The sequence below is a fragment of the Camelina sativa genome, chromosome 17 (assembly GCF_030686135.1).
Source record: "Camelina sativa cultivar CO46 ecotype springtype chromosome 17, ASM3068613v1".
In the NCBI taxonomy this organism is placed as follows: domain Eukaryota; kingdom Viridiplantae; phylum Streptophyta; class Magnoliopsida; order Brassicales; family Brassicaceae; genus Camelina; species Camelina sativa.
The window spans coordinates 10969913-10996853 of record NC_141896.1 but is presented as its reverse complement, the minus strand read 5'-3'; the positions used below and the strand labels follow the sequence as shown (position 1 = coordinate 10996853).

The 26941-nt window shown below is 34.6% G+C and overlaps 4 protein-coding genes, 1 long non-coding RNA gene and 3 pseudogenes across 10 annotated transcripts; 7 read left to right on the top strand and 1 right to left on the bottom strand.

Annotated features, from left to right (window-relative positions):
- The first annotated feature begins 506 nt into the window (after nt 1-506).
- LOC104756728 (uncharacterized) lies at nt 507-2036 on the top strand. Of its 4 annotated transcripts, none has more exons than XR_015586794.1 (5): nt 507-636; nt 710-853; nt 974-1110; nt 1201-1347; nt 1426-2036. XR_015586794.1 is itself a non-coding variant. In XM_019239610.2 (5 exons), the coding sequence occupies exons 1-5, from the start codon at nt 577-579 to the stop codon at nt 1732-1734; spliced, it is 798 nt and encodes a 265-aa protein (XP_019095155.1). In that variant the 5' UTR covers nt 507-576; the 3' UTR covers nt 1735-1861. The 4 variants fall into 4 exon arrangements, 3 of the variants coding, with proteins under 3 accessions (XP_019095155.1, XP_087351451.1, XP_087351450.1); XM_019239610.2 differs by having other exon boundaries at nt 710-858; nt 978-1110; nt 1426-1861; XM_087495324.1 differs by lacking the exon at nt 507-636 and having other exon boundaries at nt 717-853; nt 1426-1946.
- A 2581-nt stretch (nt 2037-4617) lies between these two features.
- Nucleotides 4618-6219, top strand: LOC104756729 (uncharacterized). The gene is made up of 6 exons (XM_010479358.3): nt 4618-4636; nt 4776-4868; nt 4949-5110; nt 5327-5467; nt 5553-5696; nt 5816-6219. Exons 2-6 carry the CDS (start codon nt 4809-4811, stop codon nt 6119-6121), a joined length of 813 nt encoding a protein of 270 aa, XP_010477660.1. The 5' UTR covers nt 4618-4636; nt 4776-4808; the 3' UTR covers nt 6122-6219.
- Nucleotides 6220-6801: 582 nt separating this feature from the next.
- On the top strand, nt 6802-8407 carry LOC104756727 (uncharacterized). 2 transcript variants are annotated; one of them, XM_087495319.1, is made up of 6 exons: nt 6802-6996; nt 7078-7167; nt 7254-7406; nt 7505-7657; nt 7757-7900; nt 8045-8407. In XM_087495319.1, the coding sequence occupies exons 1-6, from the start codon at nt 6937-6939 to the stop codon at nt 8129-8131; spliced, it is 687 nt and encodes a 228-aa protein (XP_087351445.1). In that variant the 5' UTR covers nt 6802-6936; the 3' UTR covers nt 8132-8407. The 2 variants fall into 2 exon arrangements, with proteins under 2 accessions (XP_087351445.1, XP_010477657.2); XM_010479355.3 differs by having other exon boundaries at nt 6814-6996; nt 7989-8407.
- Nucleotides 8408-9819: 1412 nt separating this feature from the next.
- Nucleotides 9820-10856, top strand: LOC147923484 (uncharacterized). Its single transcript, XR_015586795.1, has 2 exons — nt 9820-10017; nt 10318-10856. It is a non-coding gene; the product is annotated as an uncharacterized LOC147923484 (long non-coding RNA).
- A 1182-nt stretch (nt 10857-12038) lies between these two features.
- On the top strand, nt 12039-13429 carry LOC104756726 (adenylate isopentenyltransferase 6, chloroplastic pseudogene; annotated as a pseudogene). The gene has a single exon (XR_015586793.1). The product of XR_015586793.1 is annotated as an adenylate isopentenyltransferase 6, chloroplastic pseudogene (transcript).
- Nucleotides 13430-13882: 453 nt separating this feature from the next.
- LOC104759386 (adenylate isopentenyltransferase 6, chloroplastic pseudogene) lies at nt 13883-14847 on the bottom strand (annotated as a pseudogene).
- Nucleotides 14848-19807: 4960 nt separating this feature from the next.
- On the top strand, nt 19808-24500 carry LOC104759385 (uncharacterized; annotated as a pseudogene).
- Nucleotides 24501-25119: 619 nt separating this feature from the next.
- Nucleotides 25120-26736, top strand: LOC104759384 (uncharacterized). Its single transcript, XM_019239611.2, has 6 exons — nt 25120-25260; nt 25371-25460; nt 25550-25705; nt 25837-25974; nt 26067-26210; nt 26311-26736. The coding sequence occupies exons 1-6, from the start codon at nt 25207-25209 to the stop codon at nt 26635-26637; spliced, it is 909 nt and encodes a 302-aa protein (XP_019095156.2). The 5' UTR covers nt 25120-25206; the 3' UTR covers nt 26638-26736.
- The last annotated feature ends 205 nt before the right edge of the window (nt 26737-26941 follow it).

Here is a 26941-nt window from a genome sequence, read left to right as displayed (position 1 = left end):
AGACCAGAGTCAAAAACTCGTTTTGATAATCTCAAAAATGTTTAATCTATATACTCAAAAACAAAACCAACTGAAATTAGGAACAATCTTTTACTCCCAAATAAACAACTAAATAAATAACCGGAAAATCCAAGGTATTTCCAAACAGATAAAAGAAACAAAAACCTTAAACTATGAAGCAATTAATTGAAGCAACTTAAGTTAAAAAAAAATAATAAAGGTAATTTCTATCAAAGTTTTATGCAATGTTTTTTCATAATGAAAAGAGAATTTTAATTTTACATTTTTATTGTGGAGAAACGTTGACTCAAAGAATCAATATCAAATCAAATTTGACACATCCAAAGATTGAATTGATGGGACAAGAGGAGGATTAAGGATTTAGGATTCATGTAGTTGACGCCTGTACGTCAGAAACTCATGAAGATTGAGCTGCCCAATTCGTTTTCCCTTGTACATTCTTATACGTTTCTTCATATTTGTATTTTATATATACCTAAATCAAGCTTTTATCTTAGATTTTGATCGTCATTTTCTCTTGCTAGTATCCTTTGTGGACTAAAATTTGAGAAAGAAATGAGTGTAATTCCTAGATTTAGTGGATGGATCAATCAGAATATTGAAGAGCCTGATGAGGTCAATTTCAACTCTATCAATCACAGAACTCAAAGAAGTCAAATAAAATTTAGAATAGTGTTTTTTGTTGTAGGTCGAGTCCAAGAGCCCCGCATCTAATTCTGTGTGGGTTGTAGATCCTAAATACTATAACGTAGCTGAGGTAAAGAAGGAATCAAAACTTTGGAGAGCTGCAGAGAAGAAGCATCCATGGCATGATGCTCCAGCTAAGGTGAAGGTAAGACCAAATAGCAAACAAAATTTTCAAAACTTTTAGATTTTTATTGCCTCTAAGAGGAATTGCTAGGATTAAGAGTAAAATTTCTTCAAAACTTTCTTACATCTTGAATGTTTAAAGGCGACAACAAAAAGGGCCTTTGCCATATGAATATAGAATTCAAACTGGGATTGCCTCCTGAAGCAGTCTACGAGATGTTCACTAATCCAAACAACTTTCCTTTCTTCGAAGAGGACAAGGCCGGGCGCCAACGTTTGGTATTTTTTTTACATAGTTGTAAACTGAGTATTGATATACTATAAATTTATATAAGCTAAATTGAGAGTGTGGTTTTTTTTCCAATGAAGGAAAACAAATCAACAAAGGTTTTGAGAAAGGATGGGCCAAGGCAAACCACTAAGGTGGAAAAAGCTTTGTCCTGGAACTTCCTTGGGTTGTTTTCTGGAGATATCCCAATACATCTAATTATCCATGAAAACCATAAAAATCTAACAGTAAGAAAGCTTATCATATGTTTTGATTAGTTCAAATTTTGGATGAATTAATTAGTGTTTTGAATATATATTGCATAGGCAAAATATACGACAAAGAAAATGATGCTAATGAAAGTGTTTGAGGGTAGCTGGAAAGTTGAGCCAGACTACGTAGATCAGGAACGCTTGTGCAAGACAAGGTTGCCAAAAAGTCGAGAAGAATACAAAATATGTAGCGGTGGACAAGGAAAAGTTGGATCGAAAGTGATAATGGAACAGATTTTTCAGCCTTCTTCTCTTCTTAATACACCACCAATTTCTGGGATTATCCGTGGGATCACCATCAAAACCACCAAGAATTTGCTTGAAGATCTTAGAAAAGCCGGTATTACTTTACGAAAAGTTTGAAAAGCTTAAAAACCGATCGAAATGAACCGGTTATTGTGGTATATATGCAGTTTATTCAAAAAGGAATCCTAATAGCTAGGCGAATATATAAAAAACTAGAAGTCATCTCGTGCTACGCATGATTTTAGCTTACATTGTTATTCAATTTTAGTAATTTGGAGATTATTAGATTTTATTTGTTTACTCAGTAATGATTATTTTGTGATTTTAAATATATATTCATCATATAAATTTGTTTTGGGTTTATTTGTTTGATGTTACTTGAGTTTTCATTTTATATATAGTATTAGAGTATTTCAACACATGGAGAAATTTGATTATATAGTAGAGTATTTATGGTTTTTTTTCCCTTTAGATTTTCCATACATATTAATTAGAGCATGTGCATTAGTGAGTCTCATCATATAATATTATATTTTTAATGTAAAGAAATTTTGGAACCTCTTTCTAATATGAGAATTTGTTAGAAATATCCTTTTTGAGATACCTCTTTTCAAAAATACCCCATTTTTGAATATTTTCATTTTTGCCCTTTTTTACACAAATTTCAATATGTTAACTTAATTTTAAGAATTTTTTTTAAGGTGTGGGTTCTCTATTTTATATTTAGGATATAATTTTGATGGGGTAGGGTTTAGTATTTGGAGTTTAGAATTTAGAATTTAGTCATTTTATACATAAAAAATGGATATTTTTGAAAATGAACAACATGAAAGAGTATTATTGAAAAGTGACATAGGAAAAAGGGTTATTTTTGAAAATGCGCTATTTGATACTAAGATTCCTAAAAATATATGATACCAATATACAATTAGCATATACTACTCACTATAGAAGTCAAATTAATCAGATATAATATAGAAATTTGCAACTCATATCGTACCATGAGATAAAAAGACATTACAAGCTTAACAACATGGTTTTTTAAGCATATGATAGTAACATACAATTTTCCTTTTTTATAATAGTTTAAAATACTTTTTTTTTCTTTAAAGATGAAGACTAATAAGAAACTAAATTTACAATAGAAAGACTCATATGCATCGTCCAATAAGTAGAAGTTTTAGCCTGCTTTACCACATGAATGCCAAAAAAAAAAATAAAAAAAAATAGAGATTCTAAAATATAAGAAAGGAACAAAACCTTGTTCAACTTATTAAATCATGATAGTTAATTTTTTCATGATGTAGTAATATTAACACAACCAACAAACACGACAACTTGAAGTAAAAATAAAACATGGTTCAAAGCCCGACCCATAGGCCAAGCAAGTGAAGCTATTAAAATTATTCAAGAATTCCTATTAAAATTTGGAAAAATATATAAAAAATAAGATAATTCTTCATAGGAACCTAATGACTGAAATTAAATAATAATGACTGAAAATTTGTGTTAAAAGGAGAGTAATTAGGGATGGATTCTAATTTTATGGAAAAGGAAAAGAATACTACTTTTATTGAAAAAGAATTGGTAAGATCTAATGAGGAATAAATGAGTAAGCAATTACCAAATTAATTACGGAAAACATCCCACCATTAGGTTATATAAGACTAAATGCCAAAAACTAAGCAGGAATGGAAACCCAAAATTGAAAATTTGAGCTAGAAATTTATGAATTGATAAGAGAATTTTGAGAATACATAAACATCCCACAATCTAACAAAATCTAGAATCCTTTCTTGCCCATGAATCATTTATAAGATTTAAACCCATAAATCAAATTTTTACATAATTTAGAATTTGTTCTTGCCCTGAGTCATACATAAGATTGAAACCCTATTTATCATTTCAAAATAAACTATCATCAATTTTTCCTAGGATGAAACCAAAAACTGATAAATGGTGGTTTTAGATCAGCAAAGGCCTAGAAATGGTTTTTATTGAAGAAGGAAAAAATGTAATGTTGAGAGTTTTTTATTTTATTTTATGGGCGAGTAGTTACTTAGGTCCTAGGAAAATTGATGATAATTTATTCTGAGAACACATAAACATCCCACAATCTAACAAAATCTAGAATTCTTTCTTGCCCATGAATCATTTATAAGATTTAGACCAATAAATCAAATTTTTACATAATTTAGAATTTGTTCTTACCCCTGAATCATATATAAGATTGAAACCCCTATTTATCATTTCAAAATAAACTATCATCAATTTTTCCTAGGATGAAACCCAAAAACTGATAAATGGTGGTTTTAGATCAACAAAGGCCTAGAAATGGTTTTTATTGAAGAAGGAAAAAATGAAATGTTGAGAGTTTTTTATTTTATTTTATGGGCCAGTAGTTACTTAGGTCCAAAGTACAAATGAATTTAGTTAATTAAGTCCAAACAACAAAATAAGACAGGTGTTAGATAGATAACATGCCAAATGTCCTCTCCTTAGCAAAAGTTGAGAAAAATCTTCTCATATTATATAAGATGCATGCTTTTCACTTTTCAGTTTAAACAAAACAATTCTTCTATCAAAGATATGGTTAGGTATACTGTTTATGTGGATATGTTTTTTTTTTTTGGTAAAATGTTTCCATTTAACTAAAGAAATAGATACAACATTTTGGTATAGAAACCTTGGATCTTATATATTGAAACAACAAATAAATTGAACAAGCCTTTGGGACAGCTAGTGCGGATATACTTGACATTCATGTTATAATACTTAATTCATTTAATTATCTGAATAGTAACCTCTTCGTAGTTTAATACTCAAACAACACTCATAAGATTTCAAGAAATCAACATTACAATACAACACAAACTAGTACCCGTGAGGGCACGCGCCATTCTTCAAAAATTCAAAATACATACGAAATAAGGGAATAACTGTTTTGTGTTATTCATTACGTAAAACTCACGAGGATGGAGCTGTCCACTTCTTTGTTTCTCCACACGTAAATCCTAACGTACACTATTACCTCTGGTTTATGTTGTGTTTTTTTTTTTTTTTTTTTTCTAAAATCTGAACCAAGCTTTTATGGCCTCAAATCATAATATATATACAAACATTGTACCACATTTTCTGGGCTTTTTCTGTCTGATTAGGTAAGTATTGTTGGACAAACTTTTGAGAGCGAAATGAGGGTATTTCCTGGATTTGGTGGCTGGATCAATCAGAACACTCAGCAGCCTCCCAAGGTCAGTTTCATCTCCATCAATTAGAGAACTCGACAAGTCAAATTAGTATAAAGTATTGTAACTGATGTTTCTTAATGTAGGCTGAGGCCAAAACATCTGCGAATGTTAATACTAATTCAGTGTCAGAGAAAGATAGTAATAATCAATTATATTATGACAAAGAGGACATGAAGAAGCAATATGAACTTTGGAGTGTTGGAGAGAAGAAGCATCCATGGTATGATGCCCCTCCTAAGGTGAAGGTAATAATAACAAATAGGCTACCAAAAATCTAAATACTTGATTGTATACTAGAAAGAATAATTTGGAGAATCCTAGGTTAAACCTTGCTCTGCTAGACTGATACCATGTCAATATTTTGAAGTCAAAAGTAACAGTTTATTGAAGTATACTAGCTAGGTTTTATGAATGTTATTTTGTAAACGAATAACGATCTTAATATTTAATTCTTTTTTAAGGTGACGACAAAAAAGGGACTATGCCATATGAACATAGAAATGACATTGGGCTGGATACCTGATGGAGTCTTCGAACTTTTCACTAATCCAAATGACGGCCCACTCTTCTTTGATATGAACAAGCATGGGCGTCAACTTCTGGTTTTTTCCCTATCATATGTTCCGAGTGTGGTATTAATGATAGTAGAAGTACTTGAGAGTGTGATATTTTTTTTTTTTGATGAAGGAATACAAATCAAGAAAAGTTTTAAAGAAGGATGGACCGAGGCAGATCGTGAAGGTGCAGCAAGCTCTGGCATGGGACTTCCTTTGGTGGTCGGGTTCTATCCCGATAGAATTAATTGTGGATGAAAACCAAAAAAAATTTACAGTAAGAAGAAGTTTTATACCCTCACAGTAATCAATATTTTGTATCGTTCTTTAATAAGCCTCACTATTTTTTCTTACTATTGTCTTTAACTTGTGTTTTCTTGCTTGTTGCGGACATAGGCAAAATATAAAAAAGAGAAAATGATTTTCATGAAAGTATTCGAAGGTAGCTATAAAGTGGAGCCACTATATGCTGATTCAGTACGCTTGTGCAAGCAAAAGGAGCCGAAGAGTCTACAAGAATACAAAACTTGTAGTGGCGAACGAGGAAGGATAGCATCGAAAGTAACAATGGACCAATACTTTCAGCCATATCCTCCTTTTAATTTGCCGCCATTTTCTTGGTTTATTCGTGATATTACAATCAAGACCACCACAACTCTGCTCAAAATGCTTCAACATGCGAGTGTCGTGTTACGAGAGTGACTCTAGATAATAATGTTATAAAGACTTTCAAGCAACAAACATGAAAATTTAAACACTAACTTAAATACGCATGCATATCGGCATTTGTGTGTTTCAAATTTAATATATTCTTACAATCCTTAACTTTAAAAAAAAAAATGCGCGTTTACTTTAGGACGTGATCAGTGATACTTTAGGCCTATAACTCGATGCCCAGCATGCATCATAAAATATGTTGTATGCGATCGGTCAAATGATAAATATAAGATTATATATTTCCAACACACTTCGTTTCTTATCTTATATATCCTTATATATCTAAGATCATGAAAGTATTTGAAGGTAGCTATAAAGTGGTACGCTTGTGCAAGAATCGAAAAGATTATGTTCTTTTGTTTTTTTTTTTTTGTTAAACATACCTTATGTGGATGTATTCAGGTATGAACTGCAACAATACCAACTCAAACTAGCTTTATAGTACACAAAGAAAAACTAAATCTATGAAAAAATGTAGATTTAATGTTTATTGACGGATAGTGAATAGGTTTTCTCAGTAACGGGGAAAAGCTACCACACTCAAGTTTCTATAATTTTTTTCAGAAAAATGAGACTATGACACAATAGTCCAGAGGAAGCTTCTTTCTTGTACGTCAAGAACTCACGAGAATGGAGCTGTCATGTCCACTTCTTTGTTACAAGGTAGGTAAACGTGTACGTACACCTTTTTGTTCAGTTGCATACTGTATAATGTCTAAATATGAATCAAGTCTTAACTAAGATTCCTAAAATTTCATAGATGCAACTATACAAGCTTTGTATCGTCATTTGAGAGAGAAATGAGTCTATATCCTGGATTTGGTGGCTGGATCAATCTGAACATTCAACAACGTCCTAAGGTTGGTTTCGTTTTCATCAATCAGAGAATCCAACAATTCAAATAAGTATAAACTACTATTAATTCTTTATTGTTTTTGTAGGCTGAATCTGGGAGACATGAGGATGTTGAGTCTAATTCAATGTCAGAGAAAGATACCAATCTAAAACCATGGTACGCCGAACCTGGTGATGTAAGAGCAAATCAGCAAACAGTATAAATTACTATATATATATATATCCTTTAAATATAGAAATTAGTTTATGTTTCTTCCTGTAGAATGCAGCTACGGAACCTGGGGATGTTAGATCCAAGTCACTGTATGCCGTGGATACTAAATATTTTGATTTAAAGGAGATGAGAACGCAATCAAAACTTTGGCATGCAGAGAAGAAGAAGCATCCATGGTATGTTCCTCCTGCTAAGTTTAAGGTAATAGCAAAATCAGAAAGAAGAAGAAAAAAACAACATCCCATTACGTTTAAAGATTTACGAAAAATAACTTTTTATACATGTTTGTTCTTTTGCAGGTGAAAACAAAAAATGGTATTTGCCATATGAACATAGAACTCACAGTGGGATTAATCCCTCCAGGAGCCTATGAGATGCTCACTAATCCAAGAAACATAACATTCTTTTCTGCGGACGATGTAGTCGATGATGACCGTAGACGACAACGTCTGGTTTGTTTTTTTCTCATATAACTTTATAATTTTAATTGAGTATTAATTAATAAACAGTAAATATATAATTGAGAGTGTGTGGTGCTTTTTACTATGAAGGAAAACAAATCAACAAAGGTTTTGAAGAAGGATGGACCAAGACAAATCACGGATGTGAGCAAAGTTCTGAGATGGAAGTTTCTTTTGTTTTCGGGAACTATCCCAATTCATCTAATTATCGATGAAAACCATCAAACTCTTAGAGTAAGATCACTTAATTTCTCTCTCTATCCCTCACAAGAAGTAATTCAGTTTTTGGTGCATATATTATGGGGTTCGATCTTTTGCTTAGGCAAAATACACGAAAAAGAAAAACACAATGAATTACATGAAAGTGTTCGAGGGTAGGTGGAAGATAGAGCCTCTATACGTAGATTCAGAACGCTTGTGCAACCAAAGAGAGCCGAAGAGTCGAGAAGAATACAGAAGATGTAGCGGCGGAAAAGGAAGGATTGCATCGACGGTGAGAATGGAGCTTATCTTTCAGCCTGCGTCTCTTCTTAACGTGCCACCGGTTTCTTGGATCATTCGTGGGATCACCATCAAAGCCACCAAGACTTTGATTGAAGATCTTAGAAAATTTGCTATCAATATGTACAAAATGTAATAATATTTGGTATTTCGTGGATATATGTCATATGTAAATTAATACTTCATATGCGTTTAATAATTATAAAATAAATAAAAAATACTTCCATTGGATTAACTAAACATATACATAGAAAAAGTACATGATTACATGAAAGAAAAAAAATCTACGTATAGATAATATAATTGATTAGTGGCCAAACTAAATTGTTCGGGAAGTCAATAATCAAACCTTTGAAATTATGGCATTAGGCCAACCAATCCTAACACCATGGTTCGATTATTGTCCTAGCATAGGGTTAACAATATCCCAAAACTCTCAACAAATTAATTTTGTACCGACCATAAAGATACGAGTAAGCGTATTAATAGTGAAAACTGAGAAAGTAGGAGAAAAAAAAACTATCATCTATATATAATAGCAAATTCATTTTTGGAGGTAAACTTTAATTTAACAGATGAGATTGTTTATGTTATCTCATCTAACGATCTAAAATTATTAATGATCTTTACAGTTGCAAGTCATTTTTCTAATAATCGTGTTTTTGGTCATATTTCCATATTTTAAAAATCGCACCTATTAATTTTTACTTTTTTGTTTCACACCTCTTTATCACATTTCTTCGATCCAACAATTGTTTTTCTTCGTCTCACCCTCAGTTTTCCATGTTGGTACCCATTAGTTTTTATACATTTTTGTTTTATATTACCTCTTTGTATATATAAAGTTGTAATGTTTTGATCCAACAATTGTGTTTCTTCGTCATACCCTAGCTTTCATTGTTTGCACTTATTAGTTTTCGCACCTTTTTGTTTCACACCTCTTTGTTTTCACACCTTTTTATTTTTATATATATATATATATATAGTATACAGATTTTTATGAACTTTGAGAAGAAATTTTATTCTTTGAGTATTATTAATAATCTCATCCTTTGTTAATGATCTCAAAAGTTGCAAAGTTTCAATACAACAATTGTGTTTCTTTGTCGCACCTCCAACTTTGCATGTTGGCACCCATTAGTTTTCACACCTTTTTGTTTTACACCTCTTTGTTTATATAAAGTTAAAATATTTTGATCCAACAATTTTGTTTCTTCGTCGTACCCCTAGCTTTCAATATTTGAACTTGTTAGTTTTCGCACCTTTTTGTTTTACACGTCTTTATTTTCACATCTTTTTGTTTTTATATATATACAGGTTTTTATGAACTTTGATCACATCATAACACGTGTTTGCAATGCAATAAACATCGATTCTATCGTCCCACGACAAACCTACTTTCTATCTTTTATAAAAAACTGTAAATCAAAAAAAAAATTAAAACAATATTACTCATGTCGCAACGCGTGTTCTCAATGCAAGAAACATTGATTCTATCGTCCAACGACAAATTTACTTTCTATATAAAATTTTTGCAGATAAAACAAAAAATAAAATGAAAACAATATTACTCACATCATTACGCGTGTTGGAAGAAACATAGATTCTATCGTCCAACAACAAATCTACTTGTATATAAAAACTGAAAGCATAATAGAAAACTTCCTAAAAAACGTTTCATACATTTTTCTTTCAAATTTTTAAAAACAAATCGGAATGAAAGTACTAAAAATGAAAAAAAAAGGTAAGGAGACACAAATCGTGTTCTCAATATGACAAGAAATCAAGGAGTGAAGCTTGCTCGATAGTCAACCAACATCTAGGCTCCACAAAGAACGCAATGGCTGCAGGTAATTTGTAAACAGCTGTTAAAAATTTCGATAATTGTTGAGCTATGAAAAATTATTAATTAGAGAACATGATGTCTTGAAAAAAGTTTGTTTAGAGAAATTTTCATGTGATGTTAATCAATGAGATGGTATTCATAAAATTTTACATATTTAACTAAACAAGAGTTTGGTCAAGTTTTTCCAATCACTTTCATAATTTCAAAATTATCTATATTTCTACAATTGATTTTATTTGCATGTGTTATTTTTTGTTTCTCTTCAAACAATTTTAACTTAATACTTTGCTAACATCTTGTATAGTTCTTAAAAAAAACAAGCTTCGATAGCTCAACTGGTAAAGACTCTCTGGCAAAGTCTAGAGATCGCTGGTTCGAGAGACAATCCTTGGGAGATGACCATATAAAATGCTATGGTCCTTGGCCTGAGGGAATGTATGTCCATAACTTCTTAATAAATATATAAAAAAAGGTTTTTTAAAAATCAACAATTTCCAAAGATCTTAAAAGCTTAGCTTTTCAAAGTGTTATATTTTCAATCATCATATATTAATGCTTTGGAATAATAATACAAGTATAAAATTTCAAATTAGAATTTACAATATCTTTAAGCATCTTTAAAAAAGTAAAAGCAAAACACACAAAAACAGATCTGTAAAGACATTAGGGCATCTCCAATGGTCGTTACTTGTTGCTTTACCAAAATTTTAATGAGTAAATAATAAAAGATAGTATTAAAGAGACAAGAGAATGAAGAAGAAATAATTCCTACACTATTTATACACATGGCCACTTATTATTGGTTTATACTTGTTTCAATTAAAATAGTATTTAAAAAAAAAACGTTAATGACTTCAACCGGTATAATGATGGTCTTAGTATTGAAATAATATAATTTTGTTTATGTTTAAGAAGCTTAATATGGATTTAACTCCATATATTCTCTTAAGTCAGTGACACTCGATCTATGGCCTCTAGGACTCATCCTTGATGTTTTTCAGTAGAATTAAGGACACTAGCTAGGTAATATATAATTTCTTCATAGATTTCAAAATCTAATCAAATTTATCACATTAAAATATCTTTGATTTTAAAACACGCTCGTAAGTACATCTAGTTTCTTTACGGTGGAAACAAAAGTTCAGTTCTTTAAAAAACATTTGTTGACATTAGAAAATATGATATGGTGAAATCAATATCTTACACATGCAAAATTATACTGTTTGATATCATTATCAATTTCTAAGAATCTTCCCTTCGTAACCGTCCTGCTCCCACTCTTGGAAATGACACATATCAAATTCTGTGAAATGGTTATTAATGTATTTTAGTAAACGTTTCAAAATCAGAAAAATTAACTATACATTGACCAAAACAGTTTGTTTGAGTCTTCAGATTTTTCTCCGGGTTATCTGAAAAAGCATTTGAATGTATGCGTTACTACTCCCTCCTGATCCCCTCCTTTAAAATACCAGTTAGTGATTTAAACTTCACCTTATAAATCCAAATATTCACATGTACTTTGTTTCTCCTCCCTGACACGCAAGAAATTTTTCAAAAGTAACGTATTAACAATGACTACTTAATTATTTATACTTAAAATTTAATTTCTCACTGAGGCATCTCTCTTAATTCCCACCTTGACAAATCTCTCTGGAACTTAGAAGCTTCCAATATCTCTTTCATCATCCAAACATTAATATGGCTTGTGGTTTGGACGGTTACATGTAAGCTGTTTTAAAACATGGGCATGGTCGAAACTTGTACGGTTCTTGGAGCCAGTCCAAAAAACAAATTCCTCGTTATAAGGATGAAAATAAGGATGCATGCAATGTTAAAAAGTTAATTTGAATTTACTTTTTAAAACAAACTAAAAAAACAAAAGTTCTTCGTGCATGTCAGGGCGACAAACATGAAACATGCGTATGCATCTTTGGTTTTTTGGTCTTGACTTAGTAATACATATATAAAAACAAAGAAATTAGCAATGGAGTGGACATCATTTGTCAAAGATGTTTATGAGCTTAAAAACAAAATCATCATATTACACATTTCCAATACTTCAGTTACAATTTTCTCTTTATGTGTATACACTACTATAATATATAGGGCTATGCATGCATGTACGTATTTGCATTTACTAACATGTTAAAATATATATATTATTGATATGAACGTACGTACTATAAATAAGAAGGCTACACCACCACTGAGGGGAGAGCTTAAGTTAAAGCGAAAAAATTTCCTTCAACAACAACAGAAAAAAGCCAACTCAGTTTCGTGTTCTCTACTCTACCAAAAAAAAATGGAAGCACTCATCACCTTGTCATCATTCATCACCTTGTCATCATTTTTCCGTTCTCCCCTTTCCACCGTCACTACCATTTCGCAGCAACCACGATCAGTGACCATGTGCATGGGCAAATCAGGGCCAAACACTCCCAAGGACAAGGTGGTCCTCATCACGGGTACTACCGGCACTGGCAAGTCACGCCTCTCCGTTGATCTCGCCAAACATTTCTCCGGCGAGATCATAAATTCGGATAAGATGCAAGTTTATAGTGGGATAGAGATTGCAACAAATCTCATCCCACTCAATGAACAAGGTGGAGTCCCGCACCATCTTCTCGGTGACTTTCGCCCGGAAGATGGCGAACTTACCCCAAGAGAGTTTCGCTCTTTAGCGACATTGTCCATCGCTGAAGTTGTTTCCAAAGGGAAACTCCCTATTATAGTTGGTGGGTCCAACTCATTCAACCACGCTCTCCTTGCAGAGCGTTTTGACCCGACAATTGATCCTTTCGCTCCTAGCTCGAGTCTTTCAACCATCTGCCCGGACCTGAGGTACAACTGCTGCATCTTCTGGGTGGATGTTTCAGAGCAGGTTCTGTTCCAACACTTGCGCAACCGAGTTGACAAGATGATCGAGTCGGGGCTGTTCGAGCAGCTGGCCGCTTTCTATGACCCAATAGTCGATTTAGGGCCCCGACTTGGGGTCCGAAAGACTATAGGCGTAGAGGAGTTCGATCGGTACTTTAGAATGTACCCAAGGGAGAAGAACACAGGAGTGTGGGACTTGGGAAGAAAGAATGTACCTACGAGGAGGCTGTCAAGGCCATGAAAGAAAGGACGTGTCTGCTTGTTAAGAAGCAGAAAGAGAAAATTATCAAGCTGATAAGAGGTGGCTGGGAAATCAAAAGGCTTGATGCCACGGCAGCTATCATGGCGGAGCTGAATAAGAGTTCAGAAGTATTGGGAGAAGGATTGAGCAGTATGGATATTTGGCAGAAGGACATCGTGGAGGAAAGCGTGGAAACTGTTAAAAGTTTCTTGCTGGAAGGGTAGTTTTTTTTTCTAATTAAATAATGTAAATATGTGTTATAAATAAATAAAATTCTGTATGATTTGAAGAAAAATACCATATTATGCTTTTATACGAGTACTTGAACACCTTTGCAATATATCAGCTCTACCATATTTATGTTTTTAAGAGTCTGCGGTTCATCGGAACTTAAGCAACACATTTAAAAAATGGGCTCTTTTAAAGCAGAGATTATGACCGAATGTATCAAAGTACAAACAATTAATCTTGGAACTTTCTTCGACAATGTCCTTCTCCCTTTGTCTTACTTTGATACAATCAGCCATAATTGTCGCTTTAATAGGTCATGAACTTAAACACAACATTGGCTACTAAAAACATAAATTTTGGTAGAGCTCATATGAAATGCAAATGTTTTCAAGAACTCATATACAAGCATAACATGGTTTTTTCTCTAAAACATACATTAGAGTTTTATTTACTTTTACACACAAATTACAACTGTTTTTTAACACACATTTTATGTATTTAGTCGGAAAACAAAACACTACCATTCCAGCAAGAAATTGTTCACAGTCTTGACACTTTCTTCCACAACGTCCTTCTGCAAAATCTCCATGCTACTCCTTCCTTCTCCCAATGCCGTCATAATGGCAGCCATGGCGTCAAGCTTCTTGATCTCCCAACCTCCTCTTATCAGCTTCATAATCGTTTTGTTTCCGCTTCTTCACCAGTTGTCACATCCTCTCTTTCATCCCCTTCACAGCCTTCTCATACGCCAGCTTTCTTCCCAGGTCCCATATTCCCATGTTCCTCTCCCTCGGGCACACTCTAAAGTATCAATCAAACTCATATATGCCTATAGTCTTCCGAACCCCAAGTCTCGGCCCTGAATCTACTATAGGGTCATAGAAAGCGCTGAGCTGCTCGAACAGTCGATACTCGATCATCTGATCGACTTGGTTGCACAAGTGCTGGAACAGAACCGGCTCTGAAACATCCACCCAGAGGATGCAGCAATTATACCTCAGGTCCGCGCAGATGGTTGAAAGACTCGAGCTAGGAGCGAAAGGATCAATGGTCGGGTCAAAACGCTCGGCAAGGAGAGCATGGTTGAATGAGTTGGACCCACCAACTATAATAGGGAGTTTCCCTCTGGAAACAACTTCAGCGATGGACAATGTCGCTAAAGAGCGAAACTCTCCTGGGGTAAGTTCGCCATCTTCCGGGCAAAAGTCACCGAGAAGATGGTGTGGGACTCCACCTTGCTCATTGAGTGGGATGAGATTTGTTGCAATCTCTATCCCACTATATACTTGCATCTTTTCCGAATTGATGATCTCGCCGGAGAAATGGTTGGCAAGATCGATGGAGAGGCGTGACTTGCCAGTGCCGGTAGTACCTGTGATGAGGACCACCTTGTTCTTGGGAGTGTTTGGCACTGATTTGCCCATGCACATGGTCACTGATCGACATTGTTGTAATATTTAGTAATAATATCTTATTAATATTTACAAGCTGTAATAACTTAGGTGTCTAAAAGTTTAAATTTTTTGATATTTTAAATATTTTCATGTATTACAACTATTTTTGAGTATATTTAGGTAAAAAAAAATAAGCTTAATTTTTAGATATTTTGGTTCATTTCGAGTAGTTTGAATAGATTTGGACACAAAGTTTTTTTTTTTTGGGGGGGGGGGGAGGGGTATTGGTTTGGGATTGTAAGAGAATTTTAATGACTTTAAAAGTTATGTAAAATATGTTGTTATTCAATCAAGACTTGTTAAAGCTCTTTTAAAGTTTGGTGTTATTAGTTGTGGGTTTGTAAAAAGTTATCTAAAATCTTTATAAATCTAGTGTTATTGGATTAAGAGTCTTATAAAGTCATTAAAAGATTAATAACAAAAGAATCTTGGATTGTTAATGAATTCAAGTTTTCTGTTATTGGTTTAAGATTTTCTATCATTTTCTTCATAAAAAAAGTCATGGAAACTCTCTCATCAAATAGGCAGATTGTGAATCATATTCCATGATTTTTTGTTGTTTTTTGTAAAAAAGAAACTGGGGTCTTCTAGGAAGCTGAGAGGAGTTTGGAAGGTGGAGAAGCATAACCACCGTGGTTTCCCCTTGGCCTTCATGCGCTGGTCTTTCCGGTTTGCAACGTTCAATTCTTGAATAGGGTTCACGAGTTCTCCACTTCGTGTTTAGTGCAAGGTTCATTCCATGTCGTTTGTGATGTTCTCGTCACCACCCCTCCAAATAACACCCCATAATATCACAACCAAAAGCAAAACCAATAACCAAGACTAGTAGTAGTGTTAAAGCAATTGAATGATTAAAAACGAAGGACATCGATCTTAAAGATGTATTTTTTTTTTTTTTTTTGACAAAAGGGTTGAATAAATAAAGAGAATATTGTGTAATATTTTTTGACAAAAGTTTGAGAAAGTCTGAGAGATTTTGTGAGAGATTTTATAAATTAGGAAAAACAAATCAGCAAGATTTTACAAAACATTCTAAACAATCCTTTAAAATCTTTCATTTTATACTTTCTATGATTTTATTTAAAATCATTAAAATTCTCTTTAAATCCCAAACCAATAATCCCCCCCCCTTAGATTTTTGAGTTCTTTGGATAACCGTATCCGAACCCGAAAAATCCGATCCGAATCCGAAATTTGAAAATATCCGAATGGATTTTAGAATTATATATCCGAAAAATCCGAAATCCGATCCGAACCAAACCGAAAATCTGAATACCCAGGGCTACCTCTATGATTGTCTACACAAAACTACTTTTCTTTATTTTACTATATATTACAGTATCTATATATAATATCAAACCCATTTTGGGGGTCAACTTTAATCTAATGGATGAGAATATTTCCATTATCTCATCTAACAAGTTAGAATTATTAATGATCCCAACATTTGCAAGTTTTTTTTTTCAATAATCATATTTCTTCGTCGTATCCCCATCTTTTAAAAATTGCACCTATTAATTTTTACACATTTTTGCTTCACACTTCTTTATTTTCACATCTCTTTGTTTTTATATATATACAGATTTTTATGAACTTTGAAAAAAAATTTTGTTCTTTGAGTATTATATTATTAAAGATCTCCACATTTCATAAAATATTTTTCAAAACTACCACATGTGAAAACATCTTTTTAAAACTACCATAAATCAACTTTTATCACATAAAAAATGACGAAATTATCACTGCACAAAGTGACAAATTTAAAGAAACAGAATTGTCTTTATGACGTGAGACCAATGATAGAATATCAATTATTAATTATCTTTATGTTTTTTTTGTGGACCAAAAGGTAAACAAACGTGGTGGACAATAATTATTGTCCATCAAATTTGTTTTGTTTCAAATTTTTGTCTGCCAACATAATTTAAGTAACTTGTTCATAAGTATTAGTAAAATAAAATGTCCACAATTACAAGTAAGAGAATCCTAGTTCAAAAGATCTAAGTGGATGGCGCTTGTCCACGAGCAAAAAATTTGGTAACTTTTGTATGATAAGAATTTAGGAAAGAAATTTTGATAGCTACGACAAGATTTCAAATTGTAGACAAAATTATAACGGTGGACAAGAAATATGATGGGCAAAATAGTTATCCAAAAAATAAGTTTTGACTTGTCTACAAACGAATCTGATAGAATTTGAAGTTTGGAAACGAATGTAACTGAGAAAGATAAATTATGAAGAATTTTAATTAATTAAGCATGTAGATCTAAAAGATAATGGACAAAATGTCGTGGACAAAGTAAATATTATGGACAAAATAGTTATCCAAAAAATAAGTTTTGACTTGTCTACAAACGAATCTGATAGAATATGAAGTTTGGAAACGAATGTAACTGAGAAAGATAAATTATGAAGAATTTTAATTAATTAAGCATGTAGATCTAAAAGATAATGGAGTGATTGTAAACATTTGTAAGAGAGAGAGAGAGAGAGAGAGAGAGAGAGAGAGAGAGAGAGAGAGAGAGAGAGAGAGAGAGAGAGAGAGAGAGAGAGAGAGAGAGAGAGAGAAAGAGAGAGAGAGTATTATTGATCCAACAATTGTGTTTCTTCATCGTACCCCTAGCTTTCAATGTTTGCACTTATTAGTTTTCGTACCTTTTTGTTTCACACCTCTTTGTTTTCATGCCTTTTTGTTTATATATATATACACAGTTTTATGTACTTTAAAAAGAAATTTTGTTTTTTTGAGTATTATTAATGATCTCACCCTTTATTAACGATCTCAAAAGTTGCAAAGTTTCGATCCAACAATTGTGTTTTTTCATCGCACCCCTAACTTTCCATGTTGACACCCGTTAGTTTTCACACCTTTTTTGTTTTACACCTCTTTGTTTATATAAACTTGCAATATTTTGATCCAACGATTGTGTTTCTTCATCGTACCCCTAGCTTTCAATGTTTGCACTTGTTAGTTTTGCACCTTCTCGTTTCACACTTTTTTGTTTCACACTTCTTTGTTTTCACACCTTTTTGTTTATATATACATACAGATTTTTCTGAACTTTGAAAAGAGTTTTTGTTTTTTGAGTATTATATTATTAATGATTCCACCCTTTGTTAGTGATCTTAAAAGTTGCACAGTTTCAATCCAACAATTGTGCTTCTTCGTCGCACCCCCAACTTTCAATGTTGGCACCCCTTAGTTTTCACACTTTTTTGTTTTACACCTCTTTGTTTATATAAAGTTGCAATGTTTTGATCCAACAATTGTATTTCTTCGTCGTATCCCTTAGCTTTCAATGTTTGCAATTAGTAGTTTTCGCACCTTTTTTCACACCTTTTTGTTTTCACATATATATATGGACTTTGAAAATAAGTTTTGTCATTTGAATATTATTAATGATCTCACTCTTTGTTAATAATCTCAAAAGTTGCAAAGTTTCGATCCAACAATAAAAAAAAATATTGTCGCACCCCCATCTTTACATGTTGACACCCGTTAGTTTTCACACCTTTTTGTTTTACACCTCTTTGTTTATATTAAGTTGCAATGTTTTGATCCAACGATTGTGTTTCTTCGTTGTATCCCTAGCTTTCAATGCTTGCACTTGTTAGTTTTCGCACATTTTCGTTTCACACAATTTTGTTTTCACACCTCTTTGTTTTCGCACATTTTGGTTTTCATATATATATAGATTTTTATGGACTTTGATAGAGTTTTTGTTCTTTGAGTATTATTAATGATGATCACCCTTTGTTAATGATCTCAAAAGTTGCAAAGTTTCATTCAAATAATTGTGTTTCTTTGTCTCACCCCCAGATTTCCATGTTGGCACCCATTAGTTTTTACATCTTTTTGTTTTACACCTCTTTGTTTTTATAAAGCTTCAATGTTTTGATCCAACAATTGTGTTTCTTCATCTTACTCTCTAGCTTTCAATGTTTGTACTTGTTAGTTTTCACACTTTTTTGTTTCACATCTCTTTGTTTTTACACTTCTTTGTTTTTATATATATACAAATTTTTATGGACTTTGAAAAGAGCTTTTGTACTTTGAGTATTATTAATGATCTCACCCTTGGTCAATGATCTTAAAAGTTGCAAAGTTTCGATCCAACAAATGTGTTTTTTCGTTGTACTCCCAGTTTGCCATAGCCCTGGCAAAAAAACCGGAACCAAAAAACCGAACCGGAACCGAACCAAAAAATTGGACCCCAATCCAAACCCGAAATCTAGGATTTACCCTATTGGGTCTTAAACTCCTCTACCCGATAACCCGAACCCGAACCGAACATACTCGATTTTTTAACTAATACCCAAAATTATACCCGAAATTTCAAGTTTTTACCCGAAATTCCGGGTATTTACCCGAAAATTCGGGTATTTATCCAAAAAACCAAGAATTTACCCGAATTTTTTGGGTATTCGGGTAAAATTACGGGTTTTTATGTATCCAAAAATATTCGGGTTTTTAGCGGTTCTGAAAATCTATACCCGATCCGACCCGAACCCAAAAAGACCCGAACAGAAACCGAAGCCGAATTTTTACATTTACCCGAATGGGTCCTAAACTCCCCCACCCGAAAATCCAAACCCGAACGGTTCCTACCCGAACCTGACCCAAGTACCCAAATGCCGAGGGCTAGTTTGCCATGTTGGCACCTGTTAGTTTTTCACACTTTTTTGTTTTACACTTCTTTGTTTATATAAAGTTGCAATGTTTTGATCCAACGATTGTGTTTCTTCGTTGTACCCCTAGCTTTCAATGTTTGCACTTAACCTTCTCGTTTCACACCTTTTTTTTTTACACCTCTTTGTTTTCACACCTTTTTGTATATATATATAAATTTTGAAAAGAGTTTTTGTTCTTTGAGTATTATATTATTAATGATTTCACCCTTTGTTAATGATCTCAAAAGTTGCAAAGTTTCAATCCAACAATTATGTTTCTTTGTCGCAATTTCATTGCAGAGATAACACTGGCCCTGGAGAGAGCAGGTACTCTGAGAACTGCTTTACTCTTGTCTTGCTGTGAACGAGTCTTTTCAAGTGTCAGTGATGGGAAAGCCTCTTTCTCTTATAGAGAGAGATTGAGGAATGGACTTTTTGATATTAAGGAAGAGAATGTTGTTGATCTCTTTCAATCCATGATTAGGTCTCGTCTTCTTCCCGCTGTAATTGATTTCAATAGATTGTTTGGTGTCATTACCAGAACAATACAGTATGATCTCATGTTAGCTCTCTCCAAGCAGATGGAGTTAAATGGGTTGCGTATGACTTGTACACTCTCAATATTGTCATTAATTGTTTTTGTCGGCGTGGTAGAGTTTGTTTCGCTTATTCTGTTTTGGGGAAAGTCATTGTAGTGACCCTCACTAAGGGCAGAAATCCCAAAATAATAGTTCGAGGAAATGGCCCGGAAAAGACTTAAGAATGAAGAGGAAGTAAAACAAAGAGGACCTACCGAAGAAAGTCCGAGGAAAAAACTCGCGAGTTGAGAAATGGCCGAGCCAAGACTGAAGTGACCGGAGGTGCGATCGAGACCTTCAAGGCCGATCAAAAATTATTAGTTTATGCGGAAGGTAGCATCCGCGGAAAGTCGGGTAAGTACCGGGAAAATACCGAGACGTCCAAGGAGTGGTCGAGAAAATCTGTCGAGAGGGTCGAGAAAAGTGGTCGAGAAAATCTGTCGAGATGTCGAGAAAAGTGGTCGAGGAAATCCGTCGAGAGTGTCGAGAAAATTCGTCGAGGAAATTCGTCGAGAGTGTCGAGAAAATTCGTCGAGGAAATCTGTCGAGAGTGTCGAGAAAATTCGTCGAGGAAATTCGTCGAGAGTATCGAGAAAATTCGTCGAGAGTGTCGAAGGAATCGACAATGTCCGAGAGACCGAGAAAACTATCCGGTTTTGTCCAGAGGATCGATAGCGTCCGAGTTGTCGAGAGAGTTGTCCGAGAAACGCCGAGAGGACCGACGATAGTCGAGCGATGGTCGAGAATTGTCGAGAATTGTCGAGAGCGTCGGACGAAGAGGACGGGTTTAGTCGAGAAAATGCGGAAATCGTTTTCTCTCACAAAACTGACCAATCAGCTTAGATGCAAGACATGCAGAAATGATTTGGGAGATTTAAGCAAAATGGTGGTCGAGGATTGGGCGGTGTAATGCACGCGCCACATGCAGCCAAAATTTTGCCATTTGGCAAAACACACCAAGGGAGAGAGAGAAGGGGGTCGAGCCTATAAATAGAGGCTTTGTGGCTTCATTTCCTCATTTCTCTCATCTTCTCAAAGTTAAACACCTTAAAGCTTACTTCTCTCTCTAAACCTAGAGAGAGAGTGACGAGAGAGAGAGAGATTCTCGAGAAAGATTGCCAAGAGAGACGAGGGAGATCGTCGAGAGGGTGATCGAAGCGAAGTGATGCCTGCGTCGACAGAAGAAGACGAGGATTTGCGGTAAAGTTGGTCGAGAAGCTGTCTAGCGAGAAGTGAGAATTGTCTGATCCGCGGTACCGTGAAGTCCAATCATCACCGATCGCATAAAGGTGAGTTCTACGGTAATTGTGTGTTGCATGTAGACTAGATTCACGGTAGAATCAGTTTGCATGCATAAAATTTGGTAGGATTCATGCTAGATTCATGTTGAAATAACATTGAATTTGAGCTAGGAATAACCATGCAAGATCATGGACGAATTTGGATGTTAAGTAAATTGGGCTTACTTAAAATTGGGATGAAGGATATTGCATGCACAATATAGATTGAAGTTGTTAGCAATTTTATTTGCTTAAAATCGATTGCATGCATAATTTAAAACTCGATGGAGTTATTTTGCAATGTATTTGCATAAAAATTGGATGGGAGTAACTTGCATGCATAATCGGACTAAAAGGATTTAAATTGGGTTAAATTGCTTAAAAATTGGCTTGCATGCATGATAAAACTTGTTGCATTAATTTGCTTAAGTATATCAAATTGGTTGCATTCATGTAGAACAATCTAAGTTGAATTGCCATTCGTAATGCTTAATGATTGTTGTATGTTTTCTTGCTTGTATTGCTTGATTTTCTTGCTTGAAGGTGTAGTTGTATTTTAGCGAAGTCTCTTGAATTTGTTTCTTGAGTCCTAGCTAGAATAGAGTGTCGATCTTCTGTTTCCGAATGCGGTATGTCTCGCGAGAGTTCCCGGCGACCACTCGAGCGAGACTATGTCACAACTAGCTAGCTACTAGTGTGACCGCTACATGACGATGTAGCTAAGTTGTGGGCTCATTGCTGGTGACCTTTGTGGTCTCGGCATGAGGGATGGTATGAAACGGAACAGATTATCGAGGGCCCATAGGTGAAAAGAGTCTAGGGTATTCCAAGTAACCCTTGTAGTATTCTAGATGTCTTTATTTGGATTATTGGTGAAGGAGTCTAGGATATTTCAAGTGTCCCTTGCAGTATTCTCTAGATGTCCTTGTTTGTTGATTGGTTTGTGGAGTAAGAAGAGTCTAGAGTATTCAAGTGTTGCTTGTCTATTTCTAGTCCTCTTTGCGAGTCTAGATCGTCCGAGTGGAGTCGTAGTGATCTAACCGTTTCTCGCAGGTGTGTTGTATATTGCTTCCGCTATTGTTTCTGTTGCGTAGCTTTGATAACTTGCGAAGTTTGATTAACTTGCTTGTTTGTCTTGCTTACCGGGGTAGTCGGGTTGGGGAAGTAGAATCCCGTTTAAGGGAAGGGGTGCCCAGGCTCACTGAGTAATCTTAGATTATTTCTGATATTATTTTTGGTCTTGCAGGGAAGCCTAAGTGAGTTTAGAGCCGGAGCAAACGTTAGGGTACCGGATAGGGTTTATCTTGTGTTTCTTGTAAAACCCTATATTTTCTTAAACGAGTACAGTATATCTTTTCGACTATCTTTATATATTGCTTTAATGATTTATTTACGATGAAATATTTTGTTAAAGTAATATATTCGGTTTTCAGGAAAGCATGGCAAGTTGCAAATGATACTCGGCCTTGTCCAGGCTAACACAACGCACCAGGCCACGAGGGTTGCAAAGCCTAAGTAACCTCAGTTGCGGGTGGAGTTGTGCCAGGGAGGACCGGTCGGGAAGTCTGCAGCTTCCGTCCCTCGACCGGATCACCCCGGTGCAATTCTGCAAGTGGCGTCCCGTGGCTGTCCGATGGCCTCCGTGGTCCTAGGACGGTTCGGGGGCGTTGCATTCATGAAGCTTGGTTATGAGCCTGACACTACCACATTTAACACTCTACTCAATGGCTTATGTCTCGAGAGCCGAGTCTCTAAAGCCGTGGGATTAGTTGATCGAATGGTTGAAATGCTATATAGACCTGATCTCATTACGATTAACACTTTGGTCAATGGACTTTATCTCAATGGTAAAGTATCTGAAGCTGTGGTTTTGATTGATCGAATGGTTGAAAATGGTTGTCAACCCAATGAAGTTACTTATGGACCGGTTTTAAGTGTAATGTGCAAGTCCGGCAAAACTGCCTTGGCCATGGAGTTGCTCCGAAAGATGGAAGAAAGAAAGATCAAGCTCGATGCAGTCACATACATTATCATTGATGGGCTTTGCAAAGACGGGGCCTCGAAGATGCATTCAACCTTTTCAATGAAATGGAGATGAAAGAGATTAAAGCAAATGTTATTACGTACACCACTCTCATAGGAGGCTTTTGTAATGCTCGTAGATGGGATGATGGTGCGCAGTTTCTCAGGGGTATATATGATCACTAGGAGAATGACCCCCAATGTTGTCACTTTCAGTGTTTTGATTGATAGTTTTGTGAAAAAGGGAAAGCTTCTAGAGGCAGAAAAACTGTACGAGGAGATGATTTGACGAGGTATATAACCTAATATTGTCACATATAGTTCTTTGATAGATGGTATTTGCAAGGAGAACCGCCTAGATGAGGCAAACCAGATGATGGACGTGATGGTTAGCAAAGGGTGTGATCCTAATATCGTGACGTTTAATATCCTCATAAATGGATATTGTAAGGTTGAGCAGGTTGATGATGGTTTTGAATTGTTCCGCAAAATGTCCCTAAGAGGAGTGGTTGCTAATACAGTTACTTATAACATCCTTGTCAAAGGGTTTTGTCAATCGGGAAAACTTGAGGTTGCCATAGAACTCTTCCAAGAGATGGTTTCCCGTGGTGTTAATCCTGATATTGTGACTTATTCTATTTTGCTGGATGGGTTGTGTGTCAATGGGGAAATAGAAAAAGCATTGGAAATTTTTGAAAAATTACAGAAGAGTAAGATGGATCTTGATATTGGTATCTATAGTATATTATTCATGGGATGTGCAATGCTAGTAAGGTGGATGATGCCTGGGATTTATTCAGAAGCCTCCCCCTCAAATGAGTGAAGCATGATGTCAAGGCATATAACATAATGATTTCAGGATTATGTAGCAAAGGCTCACTGTCTGAAGCAAATATGCTACTTAGGAAAATAAAAGAGGAAGGGTGTGCGCCAGACGACTATACATACAACACTCTAATCCGAGCACATCTCCAAGGTAGTGACGTAATGACTTCAGCTGAACTCATCGAAGAAATGAAAAGGTGCAGGTTCGCTGCTGATGTGTCCACTATAAAGATGGTTATGGATATGTTATCGGATGATAGATTAAAGAAAAGCTTTTTGGATAGGCTATCGTGAATGTTTGATTTTATATACGTGCTAAAAGTCTAAGATTAGTGTTTATGTGGTTTTTGGGTTTTAATTCAAGCCAGCTTTGTCTTTTTGTCATGTCTGATTGTCTTCTTTTTCTCTTCTCAAAACTCATTTTTCTTGTTAGGTTCGTTTGTATGTCCAATTAGGGATTGTATTGGTGGTTTGTTTCATTTTTCAAATCCCTGTTGGACTGGAACGAGAGAGCATTGGAATATCAATCTTCTTATGTTGCTATGATTTGTTCTGTTTTCAGACATCAAGTAAGACCAGTCCATAACATAAAAGCATGTAAACTGTTGGGAGACATGAAAGCAAGCTCACTACAGAAGTTTATTTTTCATTGAAAGCCACATCAGAAGGGTATCTATGAGCAATACGCGGTTCTTAAGCATGTTGGAAGATTGATTAAATATTAGGGGAAAAAAGCACCCGTCCTAAAATAAGTAGAATATTAAAATTGTCCAAAATGCTTTAAAATATTAGCTATTAAAAATCAAGATATCCACCTTTAATCTCTTCTTTATTTATGTAGATCTTTGCTGATACGTCAAGACTCGAGAACTAATGAGAATGGAGCTGCCCCCTTATTTGTTTCACGGTACGTAAAACATAACGTAAAACATAACGGTACGTAAAACATAACCTTAGCACCTTACTCTCATGATCGTCCTTTGCTCTTGTTCTGATTAGGTAACTGGTAAATGGCTGCATTTCTTGGATTTGGTAGCTGGATAAATCAGAACTTTCAGCCTAAGGTCAGTTTCATTTCCATCAATCATAGAACCCAAAAACTCAAATCGATATAAACTACTATGTCGGTTAGTTATTTCTAGAAATTTTATCATGATTCTGTTTGTTGTTGTAGGCTGGGACTAGGAGATCTGAGAATGTTGATTCTAATTCAGTGTCAGAGAAAGAAACTAATCTAAAACCATGGTATGATGAACCTGGTAAGGTAAGAACATTTCAGCAAACAATATAAAAAAACTTTTATCCGTTAATCATACTCATCACATTACATTACAAGTATATCTCTTGTCGTAGACTGAGTCCATGGAACCTGGGGAGGCTAGATCGAAGAACTTGTATGCGGTAGATCCTAAATATTATGACGTTTACGAGTTGAAAAGGCAAGCAGGACTTTGGCTAGGTTCAGCTAAAAAGAAGAATCCATGGTATGATGATCCTGCTGAGGTGAAGGTATGATAGCAAATCAACAAACAAAAGTGCCATATAATTTTAAGTTTTTTTTTTTGCCGTAAGAGAAATTGCTATGTTTTTTTAAAGAAATATAAGAACATGACACTTTCTTATATATTTGATGTTTATAGGTGGAAACAAAAAATGGTATTTGCCACATGAATATATTTTTCATATTGGGAGAGCCTCCTCAAGGAGTCTATGAGATGCTCACTAATCCAAGAAACATAACTTACTTTAATTTTGATAAGCGTTGGAGACAACGTCTGGTTTGTTTCTTTTCATATAGCTTTATGATTAAATTGAATATTATATGTAGTTAACTATAGCACTAATTGAAAGTGTGCTTTTTTCTATTCAGGAAAACAAATCAACAAAGGTTTTAAAGAAAGATGGACCGAGGCAGGTCACGGATGTAAGAAAAGCTCTAAGATGGAAGTTCCTTTTGTGGTCTGGAACTATTCCGATTCATCTAATTATCGACGAAAACCATCAAAAACTTACGGTAAAAAGTTTCTATATACCCCTCACAAGACTCATCATGAAAAGAAGAAAATTTGTTAAGTTTTAGGTGAAATAATCTTGAGTTTGGTCACTTTGCTTAGGCAAAATATACCAAAAAGAAAAATAAAATGACGTACATGAAAGTGTTCGAGGGTAGCTGGAAAATAGAGCCACTATACGCAGATTCAAAACGGTTATGTAAGCATCTTAAGCCGACGAATGCAGAAGAATACAAAAAATGTAGCCACGGACAAGGAAGGATTGCATCAAAGGTGACAATGGAGCAGATCTTTCAACCTTCTTCTCTTCTTAATGTGCCACCAGTTTCTTGGATTATCCGTTGGATCACTATCAAAGTCACCAAGATTTTGCTAGAAGATATTAGACAATTTATCATCGCTTGGCACAATGGTGAAACGGCTACCTAACTCCGGTTCAGACCACTTAGTCTATATTGTTATAATCTATATATACATTTTTTAAACACATTTTGGATTCTACCCTTTTATTTATACTTCTTTAAATTGTTATATTGCAATGTTGATCCCTAAAATATGAGAAATATGAGAAATCGAGCAAAATTATAATATGAGAAATCGAGCAAAATTATAATATTTTATTACCATAATCTCTCACACTCAATTACTATAATCTCTACAAATCTCAAAGATACAATGGAGTGAAGACCTATTCCTAAAATCGAATGCATAATTATCAGCCTATTAAATTCAT

Excerpts from the sequence above, each read along its gene's own strand:
- LOC104756728 (XM_019239610.2), top strand. The coding sequence starts at position 577 with ATGAGTGTAATTCCTAGATTTAGTGGATGGATCAATCAGAATATTGAA. Across the intron at positions 859-977 it reads CCAGCTAAGGTGAAGGTAAG|CAACAAAAAGGGCCTTTGCC; the intron begins ACCAAATAGCAA and ends GTTTAAAGGCGA. Across the intron at positions 1,348-1,425 it reads AAAACCATAAAAATCTAACA|GCAAAATATACGACAAAGAA; the intron begins GTAAGAAAGCTT and ends TATATTGCATAG.
- LOC104756729 (XM_010479358.3), top strand. The coding sequence starts at position 4,809 with ATGAGGGTATTTCCTGGATTTGGTGGCTGGATCAATCAGAACACTCAG. Across the intron at positions 4,869-4,948 it reads ACACTCAGCAGCCTCCCAAG|GCTGAGGCCAAAACATCTGC; the intron begins GTCAGTTTCATC and ends TTCTTAATGTAG. Across the intron at positions 5,697-5,815 it reads AAAACCAAAAAAAATTTACA|GCAAAATATAAAAAAGAGAA; the intron begins GTAAGAAGAAGT and ends TTGCGGACATAG.
- LOC104756727 (XM_010479355.3), top strand. The coding sequence starts at position 6,937 with ATGAGTCTATATCCTGGATTTGGTGGCTGGATCAATCTGAACATTCAA. Across the intron at positions 7,407-7,504 it reads TTCCTCCTGCTAAGTTTAAG|GTGAAAACAAAAAATGGTAT; the intron begins GTAATAGCAAAA and ends GTTCTTTTGCAG. Across the intron at positions 7,901-7,988 it reads AAAACCATCAAACTCTTAGA|GCAAAATACACGAAAAAGAA; the intron begins GTAAGATCACTT and ends TCTTTTGCTTAG.
- LOC104759384 (XM_019239611.2), top strand. The coding sequence starts at position 25,207 with ATGGCTGCATTTCTTGGATTTGGTAGCTGGATAAATCAGAACTTTCAG. Across the intron at positions 25,261-25,370 it reads ATCAGAACTTTCAGCCTAAG|GCTGGGACTAGGAGATCTGA; the intron begins GTCAGTTTCATT and ends TTGTTGTTGTAG. Across the intron at positions 26,211-26,310 it reads AAAACCATCAAAAACTTACG|GCAAAATATACCAAAAAGAA; the intron begins GTAAAAAGTTTC and ends CACTTTGCTTAG.